The sequence below is a fragment of the Pezoporus wallicus genome, unplaced genomic scaffold, assembly GCF_028554395.1.
Source record: "Pezoporus wallicus isolate ANWC-B61680 ecotype Strahan unplaced genomic scaffold, APGP_CSIRO_Pwel_v1 contig_13006, whole genome shotgun sequence".
Taxonomy (NCBI): Eukaryota; Metazoa; Chordata; class Aves; order Psittaciformes; family Psittacidae; genus Pezoporus; species Pezoporus wallicus.
The window spans coordinates 203,863-216,887 of NW_026638875.1; the positions used below are offsets into that span (position 1 = coordinate 203,863).

The 13,025-nt window shown below is 44.5% G+C and overlaps 1 protein-coding gene across 1 annotated transcript in view; it reads right to left on the reverse strand.

Moving 5' to 3' along the window:
- Window positions 1-13,025, reverse strand: part of EDC4 (enhancer of mRNA decapping 4) — a 227,129-nt gene that overhangs the window by 18,171 nt on the left and 195,933 nt on the right. Inside the window, exons 8-17 of the mRNA XM_057412914.1 lie at window positions 12,667-12,771; window positions 11,636-11,745; window positions 10,963-11,046; window positions 10,233-10,328; window positions 9,171-9,273; window positions 8,526-8,706; window positions 5,475-5,547; window positions 4,954-5,045; window positions 4,132-4,328; window positions 98-186 (exon numbers count right to left, since the gene is read on the reverse strand). Coding sequence (XP_057268897.1) covers window positions 98-186; window positions 4,132-4,328; window positions 4,954-5,045; window positions 5,475-5,547; window positions 8,526-8,706; window positions 9,171-9,273; window positions 10,233-10,328; window positions 10,963-11,046; window positions 11,636-11,745; window positions 12,667-12,771 — 1,130 coding nt within the window. The remainder of the gene's footprint in view (window positions 1-97; window positions 187-4,131; window positions 4,329-4,953; window positions 5,046-5,474; window positions 5,548-8,525; window positions 8,707-9,170; window positions 9,274-10,232; window positions 10,329-10,962; window positions 11,047-11,635; window positions 11,746-12,666; window positions 12,772-13,025) is intronic.

The window sequence follows — 13,025 nt, forward strand, 5'->3', positions numbered from 1 at the left end:
GTAGTCTCTTGTACAAGATGCACTACAGCTCTGTGCCACCCTGAAGGACTGTATCAGTTCACCTGCAGATATATTATTTAATACACATGCTATTTACCTGGGCATAGAGGCATCTGTGACAGAAGTGCTACTCATGGCTGTGACTGAAGTCAAGGAACTGACACTGCTGCCTGGAGACACAGCAATCTAGAAGAGAACACAGCAGTCAGGGTGTCACAGAAGAGTTCAAGAGAACTTTGCCTGAGGGTACTGGCTCCAGAATTCCTAGAGTCTTGGGTGAAGAGGGAATAGAAAACATAATAGGTCAAGTGGTACTGCTAGAGCGCTCAGGTGCTGGTAGAAGACAAGCCCTAACACACCAATTACATGAACCACAACTGCTGTTATTGAGGAACTGTTCTCCCCAAAAATGGCATTTTGCAGGGCTCTGCCCCAGATTCCCATTTTGCTCTTTGAGCTTAGGCTGCTCTGCCAAGGTCTAGTGAGGCCAGAGTCTGTACAAGGTTTAGGTCCTCCACTGCTGATACACAGAGGCAGAATGCTCTTATCACCTGTGAAGAGCATGGTGGGACATGCTGGCCCCAACTGCTGCTTCTGGCTGTCAATACACATACAGAGAGCACACAAACAGCTGGGAAAGCTGGAGTGGCCAAGCTTCTTAGGCTTGACAGTACTCATGGCAGAGAGCACAGATGAGCAAAATTAAAGGCTGTGTCAAACCTACAGTGCTCCTAGGTGCTGTTGCCAGCCAGAAAAAGCCTGCCATGAGACAAGCAGCAGTGAAAAGCCAGGTTTAAACTGAACAATTACACTGTCCAAACCGAAGACTGAGCTGCTCCTTGCAGTAAAGAGTACATGCAATCATCACTCCAGCAACAACTTTTCCCCTGGGACATCTTTGCATTGAGGATACCCACCAACAGGCATGAAATAAACTCCTGCACTCAGCAACTTTGCCAGCAACAGCAAAACCTTTAAGAGAAGTTTAATTTATTCTTTAGTGCCTAAGTTGTCACCAGCGTGGTCTCTCATTAGTCAGCTCAGCATGACCTCCCTTTCTACATATGTCCATGTGCCATCTGTCCTCATCCAGCCTCCTCAAGTACACATTCCAGCTGTGGTGACAACCATGGCATCCTCCCTTGGTGGGGGAAGCCCTGCCTTAGGATGTGCACGTGGAGGGCTGCCCACAGGCACTCTCCTCCTTCCCTGTAAGGATCATATCAGCACAGCAAGTAACTGCTGACAGTTAATTTCTCACAGGAAGGCAGAGTAACCACAAAAAGCACAGCTTCTCACCAGTGGAATCCTTGTCCACACCTTGTCATTAAGATGCAGGTCACATTTCTTAAATTAAAAAGTATTTTTCAAAGTGCATCCTTTATGTCTACTCCCATTCTAAAAGCACACAGAGAAAACTCCACCACCAGAAATCCAGCATAGAGGCAGAAAGGCAAGCTACAAAGCAAGAACATCTGAGTGGCTTTAACATGACAGCTGGATGCAGAATGGTCAACAGCATGTTTCTCAATTCCTTTGGCAGCAGAGTGCATGCCACAGTTTGCTTTTACTTGAAGGGGCACCCAGTACACTTGGAACCAACTGCCCCAGGGGTGGAAACACAGCCCTACCATCTGCCCTGGACTGATCCAGACTGCACTGGAACAGAGGCAAGCTGCAGAACACCTGCAATACATTGATTACATTATTGTGTGGGGCCATACAGCGGAAGAAGTTTTTGAGAAAAGGAGGAAAATAATCCAAATCCTGCTGAAAGCCGGTTTTGCCATAAAACGGAGTAAGGTCAAGGGACCTGCACAGGAGATTCAATTTCTGGGAATAAAATGGCAAGATGGATGTTGCCAGATCCCCAAGATGTGATCAACAAGATAACAGCAATGTCTCCACCAACTAATAAGAAAGAAACACAAGCTTTCTTGGGTTCTGTGCAGTTCTAGAGAATGCACATCCCAAATTACAGTTTGATTGTAAGACCTCTCTACCATGTAACCCAGAAGAAGAATGATTTCAAATGGGGTCCTGAGCAACAACAGCCCTTTGAACAAATTAAATGAGATAGTTCATGCAGTAGCCCTTGGACCAGTCTGGATCAGGCCAGACATGAAAAATGTACTGTACACTGCAGCCAGGGAGAATGGTCCTACCTGGAACCTCTGGCAGAAAGCTCCAGGGGAGACTCGAGGTTGACTCCTTGGCTTTTGGAGTCAGGGATACAGAGGATCTGAGGCCAGCTATATCCCAACTGAGAAAGAGATATTGGCAGCCTACGAAGGGGTTTGAGCTGCTTCAGAAGTGACTGGTACTGAAGCACAGCTCCTCCTGGCACTCCAGTTGCCCGTGCTGGGCTGGATGTTCAAAGGCAGGGTCCCCTCTACACAACATGCAACCGATGCTACATAGAGTAAGTGGGCTGCACTAATCACACCGAGAACAACAGGTGGTGGGACTTTCAAACATTGGGATACACATTTACCAAAGGACACCTGGTTGGTCAACACCAGAGGATCTGCTAACAGGGCTGGCCCAGCCCAATAGGAACTTTTACATACTGTACAAGAGGATAAAGTTCCTGTGATGTACATAAAGAATTTGCTGGGGAAGACAGTCTGGGTTATTCCTGCTTCAGGTAAAGGCAAACCCACTCGTGGGACTGCTTTTTGCTCAGGGACCCGAATACACTTGGTTGCTAAAAAGGGAAAATGGGGAAGTCCGACGCGTACCTGAAGGTGATTTGATTTTAGGGGAAAACAGCCAATGAACTCAATTGTATGCTATTGCCTGCTATATAACGCTTTCATAGCCCACCAATTAAATGTCTTCAGGTCACCAGTGACTGGCCCTGACTTCCCTCTGACCATCATCCCAACAAAGAACGAACTTTGACAAAACCAGACGAGCTCAGCAGTGACCAGACAAGGTCCGCAGTGTCATCAGCGGGCAACAATCCAACACCGCACACTGCCTCTCCTGCTCTGAAAGACTGTTAGAAGAGATGGAGCCTGACATCATAGACCAGATGAATTCAGCAGCTTTACAGGGATTGGTCAAGGGACTAAGGAATGATATCTCTCTCTTTGTGTGTTATGTATGTGTATGTATATATATATATATATGAGACAAGCAATGGTGTATACTGAAAAATGTGGGATCTGACCTTAATGTGAATGGTATGGAATAAGAGGTGGGTACCGTCCTGGGTTCAGCAGTAGAAGTCATTTTTCTCCTTCTTAGTAGCTGGTGCAGTGCTGCGTTTTTGACTTTCAGCCTGGGAACAACGCTGATAACACCAATGTTTTTAGTTGCTGCTCAGTAATGTTTACTCCTACCAAGGACTTTCTGAGTCTCATGCTCTGCCAGGGAGGAGGGAAAGCTGGGAGGAAGCAGAGACAGGACCCCTGACCCAAACTGGCCAGGGAGTGTTCCATACCACAGCACATCATGCCCAGTGTATAAACTGGGGGAAATTAATGGGAAAGGCTAGATCACTGCTTGGGTCAGGCTGGGTATCAGTCAGCAGCTGATGAGTGGTTGTATTCTCCTCCCTTTTTACTTCTCTTATTATTATTATTATTGGTGGTAGCAGTAGTGGATTTGTGTTATACCTTAGTTACTGGACTGTTCTTATCCCAACCCATGGGAGTTACATTCTTTCAATTCTCCTCCCCATCCCTGTGGGCATAGGGGGAGAAGGGGGAGGACTGAGCAAGCGGATGCATGGTTCTGATTTAATGGCTGGGCTCAAAACATGACAGTTCTTTGTCCATTTTCTTCCATTATATCACAGCTTCAAACAAGACATGTAAACCAGTAAGAACAGACTGCCAGCTCAGACACAGTTATTTACCAAACCCGTATTTCTACACCACACAGCTACATTAGCAGGTGTGCTGCTGAACACAGCACTTGGAACACAAGCTTAGGCCAGTTTAGCATTTTAGGCATGCCAACATGTCTTTACTCAGTTCGGTTACATGCACAGAGTTTTCTGCGTGCTCTGCATTCAGCTGACATAGCTTATCAGTGTCATTGCAGCCTAGAAAAAGCACCCAAAAGCATCAAAATCCAAAACCACCCTTTGTACCACCAACAGCAACTCTAATTTCTGGTTACCTGTTGAAGAGATGTACTTGGTGTCATGAATGCATCTGGAGTCATCAGCTTAGGTTTGGCATCATTTGAGAGAGAAAGAAAGTCTGCTGGTACAGGCAGATCAGCAATGTGCTGCAGGTCTGGTTGAGAGCCATGCACTGATCCTTTTTCTGATCCCAGCTCTTCTGTGCTTAGATCAGCCATGTGGTCTGGAAATGCTTCCAAGGGAGAAATACAAACCAATTTACAGGATCTTCCCCCAAAAGCTAAAGCTTTAATTCCACAAAGTATGAACTTATGCCATTATCAGACATACTTGATTCCAAAAAGAACAAACAAAAAGACCCTGCAACATCCCAGTCAGATGCTGTGTTATGCTTACAAGAGTAAGCTGAAGAGTGGATTTTATCAGGCCTTGATAAGAGATCCAAGATTCCTTTCTTCCCTAAATGCAAGGCCAGTTTAACAGCCACATCCCAGAATGGTGAATGAACTGAAAGAGCACACTACACACCATCCAGTCCCCTCTGCTCCCAGAGCTCTGGTGTCACTCTAATGTCTTCCGCCTGACAAGAGACAAACATCAAGTTGCTGGCACAAGTGCAAAATCACCTAGGAAGGTGCACTCAAGCGTACACAAAGCATTAGCACTCCTAGCCTAACATGTCCCTATGCTCCATCCTCACACATTTGTTTAATCAAGGACTGTGCTTCACCACTAGTTCATATTCAAAACCCTTTACGAAATGACAACCACTATCACAAAGAGGCACCTACACTGCCTCCCTCCCCAACAACAACCACCTTTAAAGGCTCAAAGATAAATTTAACTCAAATCCTCACCAAATTCTTCTTGTGAGCCATGGGAAGGCATGGATGTACTTGTGTCAGGGCTATGAAGAGGCTGAAATCTAATCTGCACATCCTGTAGGGCCCTGAAAAAGAAACAGGCATCTCTGATTAGTTTATGAATCACCAAGGAAAGTCAAAAGCTTAGAAGATTTCTCTTCATGGAACTGATTCTCCTGGAATATGTTTTTCTGCCTCTGAAAGAATAGGTGGAAGCTGATCCTCATTCAGCTGCGTCACCAAGTTGCTCTGGTGCCAAGGGTATTAGATGTTTCCCAGCACTTACACATGAGCACAACTCTTAAGTCATTGTGTACTCATGATGACAAAAATACTAGGCTGCCACATCATGCAGGGCTACTTCCTGGTAATGCCATGTTAACCACACCACTAGAAGTTTCTATGGGGCCAAGTAGCTTTTGTAGCTTTTGTTATGAACAAAAGGAATTGATAAGTTAAATTTCTACAGGTCAGTGAACAGTTAGGAGAACCACACAGCTGCTACACATACTCACTTGGTGTGTACACAGAAGAGTTTTATCAGCACACCTGCTGCTGATTCAACAGCACCAGCTCCCTGAGCACCTTCTGGAAATGAAACAAAAGTTAAACAGGAAGTTGGATGGAAACTACAAAGTACTAGGAAAACATCATAGCAAGTAGAAGCAGCAGTAGAGCACCAGCACAATAGAGCTTCCTCACTTCACTTCAGAGGTGATTCACCCTGTTAAGGTAAAATGTAACCTGCACTCCTGATACTTTTCAACGTGAGAGCATTCAAGTTTGCTCTAATTCAGCCAAACAAGCCTCAAGAAAGATAAAAAAAAAAAAAAAGAAGAAGAAAAAAAAAAAGAAGGAAAAAAAAAGGATACCTCATTAGTTAAGAGGAGAGGTCTGGAACTGCCAGCAATTTGTTCTGGCTGTGGAAGTGACTGGTTGGACATATATTAAGAGAGATACATTAGCTTATGTCAAACAAAACTTCAGACTAGGGCCCAGATATCCTTCCTGGCTGCAAACAACTTTGGTTACGAAGAGCTCTGCAATAACCTCACATCAGCCAGCACTGTCAACATTCACTCCACACCAGTATCAGTCTCACTGCTAAGAAAGCTGTGTAGAAAGATAAACCCCATTAAAAAAAAAAATTACCTGGCACTCCAATGTAAGCTGTCCTCATCATGTAAGCACAAATCAGGGACCTGATATTTTGGTCGCAGGCTACTCCTGACTTGCTACTTGTATCAGTTATTTTTCTTCTGCATTTCAGAGCAATATGGCACCAGTATTGTCAACAACATGAATTAGCTATTGCACATAATAGTTATTAGCATATTACATATAATAACAGGCATAGGGAAGCACACAGAATCAACTAGGTTGGAAAAGACCTTTCAGATCCTCATGGAATTGATTCTCTTGAAACATGCTTTTAGTGTTTAGTGTCCAACCATCTCCCAGCACTGTGAAGGACACCATGCCACGAACGGCCTTGTTTTCATGGTTTGTGAACACTTCCAGGGATGGTGACTCCGCCACTGCCCTGGGCAGTTTGTTCCAATGCCTGACCACCTTTTTGATGAAGAAATTGTTCCTAGTCTCCAGTCTAAACTGCCCCTGGTGCAGCCCGAGGCTGTTTCATCTTGTCCTGCCGCTTGTTGCTTGGGAGAAGAGACCAGCCATGTCCTGGCTCCATCCTTCTGCCAGGCAGTTGTAAAGAGGGATAAGGTCTCCCTGAGCATTCTCTTCTCCAGACTAAACCCCCCAGTTCCCTCAGTCGCTCCTCATCACACCTGTGCTCCAGGCCCTTCACAAGGTCTGCTGCCCTTTTCTGGACCCACTCCAGCACCTCAATATCTCTCCTGTAGTGAGGCGCCCAGAACTGAATACATGATTCAAGGTATGGTCAAGGATTCTTTCTAACAGGAAAGATGTTACTCAAAGCATCTTTCCAAATTCTACTAACAGAAAGGTAGGAGACCAGGGGCAAGCCTAGAGTTAAAGAGAGGCAGCAATCAAAGAATGGCTGCGGGGACAGCTCTCCAGAAGATTCAGTATCATATTCATTATAGTAACACCCAGAAGAATGTATCTTCTGTGTTTTTCAGAAACCTCTCCCCTAAAACCTCTCTTGTTCGTTTTTGTTGCAAGATTTCGATTTGGAAAAATATGCCTTCCAGATGCAACAGAAAAGAATCCCACCCTTTCCCTCAGCTCCGACTGTGCACTGTCTTCACATCTGACACAGCTCAGAGGCAACCAATTGGTTTCTCTGACTATGCACTCACACCTCTGATGTTTAATAACACAGAGAGAAGCTTGTCTTAATTACTCAGACAAGCAGTCACGGACATATCTTGCCAATTCTTCCAGGAACTCTTTTGCTCCTGTGAGCTTGCAAAGGATGGTGGAGTGAGGGAGACTCAGCCCTGTGTTGCCAGAAGTTGTGCCCTGTGTTCTGCTGAGGGCAATGACTATGAAATACTATGTGATTGTATCATGGCTCAGATACCAGGCAGCTGATATTGCACCTTAACCAAAGCCTCACTTGCACTCACTTCAGCCTGCACACTTCTAGAATGCTTCTTCAGTAACAAAAACACCTCAGTCAAGTTTCTGAGTGGTAATGGGCAATGGCTCCGATCTGGGTTGGGACTTCAGGTTCACAGTGTTTTCTTTACGAATGGATCAGCCCTGGTACAGGGCACCAGAGGAGAGTCAGAGATGTCACATCTGGGGTCCTTCAACATGCAGCCAGGTGAAGCCATAGGTGACCTGATTAGCCACTAGCCCTGCTTCACGCAGCAGGTTGGATGAGAGACCTCCAGAGGTCCCTTGTACACAGCTCTACTCTGCTTCCCTGAAGTACTGTAGCTGCACAGGGTGTATTTCATACAAGAGAATAACCACCATGGATTTGTTTAGATTGAAAAAATGCTTCTCAGGGGTTCCAGGTCATACGATGAGAGGCAACAGGCATAAATGAAACCACAGGAAGTTCCACCTGAACATGAGAAGAACTTTTCTGTGGGTGACTGAGCATTGGAACAGGCTGCCCAGAGAGGTTGTGAAGTCTCCTTCCCTGGAGGTATTCAAGAGCTGTTTGGACACAATACTGACTAATGTGCTCTAGGTGAGCCTGCTCAGGGACGGTTAGACTAGACGACCTCCAGTGGTCCCTTCCAGCCTCAGCCATTCTGTGATTCTGTGGGAATGGCCTTAAAATGACCTTAGGTTAGCATCAGAGTCCAACCACTAACCCAGCACTGCCAAGACTACCACTAAATCACATCCCTGAGCACCACATCTACACATCTTCTAAATATCCCCAGAGATGGTGACTCCACCACTGTCCTGGGCAGCATGTTCCAACACTTGACAACCCTTTTCAGTGAAGAAATTGTTCCGAACCTCCAGTCTAAGCCTCCCCTGGTACATCTTGAGGCCATTTCCTCTTATCCTATCACTTATTTACAGGGAGAAGAGACCAGCCTTTCAGCAGAAAGCCAGAACCAGCCAGGAAAAAAAAACCTGATCTCACAGCAGCCAAATCTCTTCCCACCTACCTACACTCAAGTTGTCACTTTCCTCTTCTGGTGGGAGCACCTCAGTGTGCCTTAACCGACAGCGGCTCACTGCCTGTATGCCAAAGCTTAGGACTGGGTGTGTAAGGAGGAACTCTGAGATGGAGCTGAAGTAAGCTTTGCCCTCCTCTTGGTTCTGCATCAGCTCCATCACATACAAAACCTGGAAGAATCAGAAACAGGAAGTCACTGAACTTTCAGAGCAGACCATGCATACATGTGTGTGGACTACAAAGCCTAGCATCTGAACTAAAGTTGGAACAATGGAAATAGCATGAAGAATAAAGCCTGTGCCATTTAAACCTGAAACAGAACACCCAAAGGAACTTCATCAAGCACACTACTGAGTCAATGCTGATCAGGGACTCAATCCTACTGTGCCAGACACAGGTTTCTCCAAGGGAGAGCTTTACTACAGAGTAAGAAATAAACCTGAAGGCTCCTCAGGATTAACTGGCTAAATTGTTACCATTTGCCATCTTACACTGAAATAGCCGAGGCCAGCCTCTCCATTTTTAGCTATTAATGTAAAATTCCTAGACCTAAGCAGCAGAACCAATCAGATAGAAGGCCATTCCTCCTTCTGTTGTCATTACCCCCCAGCCAGCAATAGAATGAACCACCTACTTTTCTCTGCACATCACTCAGTATCAGATATTCAGCTGAGAGGTCCAGGCAGACTTTCAGGCTGGGAAGAATACTCATGGAGCTGAAGATGTCAGGAGAAAAGCTAGATCCACAAATAAAAGGGGATGGAGGGTGGTGCAGAAAGCAAGGTAGATTAGCGCAACCAGAACTGCGATGAAACTGTATTAGTTCAAACAAACAAACATCTTAAGGAGTTTACAGCCACTTTACAGTGCAACCACCCACACTGCCAACATCAGTGCAGACTTCAGCTAAGAGGGACATCACACAATAGGATCTAGTTAAGGATTTTGAACATTTAAATCAAATATGACAGTTTGTCTTTACTTAACATATTCCAGAAACCAAAATAACCCATCTACATGCTTTGGACCTTCTGTAGTAAAAGGTGGAAAAAGCAGCACTCAGCTTTAGAATGGCAATTCAGAAGTGGCCTTAAGTGTGCCTGTGATCAGAGGCCACAATCCACCATCAGAAACGAGAAAGCAGTGAACATAAGTTGAGTGAAAGAATGGACTAAAGCAAAATTTAAACTTCTGGATGTATATGGCTCAGCAAATAAGACTTGTATAATTGCTTAAGGTCTGTCAACATAGCAGCTTCTGATTATTTAAATCAGAAAAAGCAATAATGGGAAAAAATCCTAGATTGGTTATTGAATCTCTAGTATTTTTACAGAAGCACTCAAGGTGTACAATTTTGGCATGCCTCTTCTTATGCTACAGGTCTGTCTATGCTCTGCAAAGACAACAGCTCTTGGTAACGCCAAAGAAAGTGTATCGAAGGATCAATGTCTGCGGCCTTGCCAAAGGTCAACCTGACACCACCACCAACCTGATGCTCAATCTGCCACCGCCCTGACTGCCATCTCTCCTATCTGTTGAAAGCTAAGGAGGAGGCTCTAACTGGGGCTAGAGAAGACTACATTGGGGATCAAGGATCACCTCTACAGAGTAAATATACCTGAAATTGAGAGCTTTGTTAAGATCCACTGCTCAAAGTAAATCCAACCCTTCGGGGAGTCAGCACATCAACACCTACCGAACAGTCTGCAGACAGGTCCAAGACACAGTACACCACATCTTCAGTTCTCTATTCTGATCTGCTCCTGTGATGAGAAATCTCCAGAAGGGAACCCTGCAGGCACCACAGAATTAGGTTCTCTTAAAGAAAGTCTGGTCCTTCCCTTAAGGACATTTCACAGAAGAGCTCCTCATAAGCCACCCATAGCTGATTGTGCCCCACCGTGTCTTAAAGTTCACAGAAAATTTCTGCTTTTGAGGCACAACCACAGCTCTCAAGAACACTAAGGCCCCAACTGCTACTGAATAAAAATTAAACACACACACACACAAAAAAACCCACCCCCACTCCCCCCAAGAAAAACAACCCCAAAACCCCAAACACAAACACAAAAAAGCCCTAAAGAAACAAATCCAGAAATAAACCTATCTCTTAATCAACTGCAGTTGAAATCTGGAGGATAACAGACCAGTTTGAACTGACCATATCATAAACCTGAAAGGGCGCATCAATTTACAATTTTTGTTGCTTTCGTGGAACTGACACTAGAACTGTCATTTTAGGCTGTGCTTCACAGCCTTATCTATTTCTCCATCACCAGAAAGCTGATTACAAAGAGGACAGGACTTGCTCCTGACACAAAGCTAAATTTTTATGAGTACAATGCAGTTACAAGGAACCCTACAAAGGCAGAGTTAGAAGACACTACCAAACCTTGATACTCCAAAGTACAGGACTGGGGACTTACTCTGGGTCTTGTTTTTTATGATTGTCACAAAAGAGCAGGCAGGAAAGAGGCCTACCATCATGGGGTTTCCACTCATGAAGACACCTAGCAGAGAACCAGAGAAAACAGTCAAGTGTGCAGCAAGTGGTAAGCAAGGAAGATAATATGTCGGCGCTGAACACACTACTCCTTGTCCAAAACCTGCATTAAGTCAGCAGCTATCAAGAGTTATCAACTTGTAGGTGCACACAGCCTTATAAAATAAGAAGATCACAACCCATGCAGACAGAATTGTGACCAGTAAATAAATAAATGTTGCCATTTGGTTTGGTGTCTTAACAAAGGTACAATAGATGAAAGAACTCAACATTGAGAGGAACAGCTCAGAGAACTTCTCTGCATTTACAGGAACAGTACAAGAGAGTTTGCGTACAGGCTGTCCAAAGCACAGAACGCTTGCTGCCAGACACAGCTCCTTGCTTTTTCCAGAAGCTCACCAAACCTTGTGTGATATTTTGTGACACAACTCTTCAGAATCAAAATACTTCACAAACACCCTGTAAAGTAAGTTCACCCTGTATCTTTATAGTGTGCTGAGAATGACCATTGCAAGTGACTCTGTAACAAGGAAATTCTCACAGAGAAAATGCTGCTCTCTGTTCCAAGATCCTTTATTCTCTAATTCTCCAGTTACCTTGGCTCATCCTGACCCTCAATATAGATCTGCCAGAATTTGACAAAACCATCATGGCTTGCTGTGGCCAGCACAGTTCCATCTGGAGAAAGTGCTCCCTCACTCAGGCACTACACAAGAAAGAAAAACAGACACAGAAAATCATGTTATAGCATTTCTATTTCACAGGAAGACACCTAGAGTGTCTCTTCAAACAGGAATCTGACTAACAGTTTAACAATATAGGTCAGAGTGATTTCTGACAAGACATGTCACTAGGCAGCTTAAACCTTCACAGAACTGTGAGGACTTCGTTGTGTTGTTTTGATAATAATTAATAATCACGTTTTCCAGACAGCAAATTTAAGTACAATGGATTGTGCTACTGCTCTTCCCACTGTTACTCATATTATGAGCACTTTGGTTTGGGATCTTCTGGCTTTTCACCATCATTATAATTTCATAATCATTGTTTTATTTAAGTGATACTCTGTCATCATCCTGTTCAAGAAGTGAAATTGGGCTCTCTCCAGTTGTTTCTTTTATATTCAAAATACCACCTACTGAAGATCAGCTGCAGTCCTGGCGCACTGTATTCACAGATAGAACTGCAGTCTTTGGGAAATCAGAAGAATAAAGATGACACTGGGCTTAATTTTCCCCTTCTCATCTAGCAGTGAACCACAGCAGTGTTAAGTGTTTCATATACTAGGAGGTATGAGAAAATAGTTGAAGTACAGCCCAGGTTGTCAAACAGGCTCTTGGAAATACAGATTACTTTTATCAATAGCCATTTTGAAAGCAAATGACTACTCATTCACCTTGGCTCTTTAAACAGAAGCTACGTACCAATAGGATGTGTACAGTGTACACAGCTAGCAGGTTGTGGTGAGTATGGATGGGTAAGAAACTGGTTTTTTTTTTTTACAGCCAAGTGTCCTAAGAACTGCAGCTCCTGAGACACTATAACCCAGAGAAAACCTGACTGACTGCTACTGACCTGTAGCGGTCATCTACAGGATGACAGTAAAGAAAACAAAATAGGTTCATACCGTGCTGTGGCCTTTCACTACGATGAAGCCTTCTTTGATATTAGGCACTTCCACTGGCCAGGAGCTGTTGCTCGTTCTGATAATATCCAAATCCCACACCTCTGCCTGGAAAGCAAACATGCAGGCACAGAGGTTTATTTCTACAATTACCGGAGAATTTCTTACTGTATATCCTGATATACCAGCCCAATGAAAAGTATGTGATATAAACCTTCCTGTTCCCACCTGATTTGGCCATTAGATGCTTCCCTGGCACCTAGCTGTACATACATAACAGGGAACTGCTTGACTGCTTGTGGCAGCTGTAGTTGCTGCTCAACAAACCCCTCCCCTAGGTACTGGCTCAGCCTGAACAAACG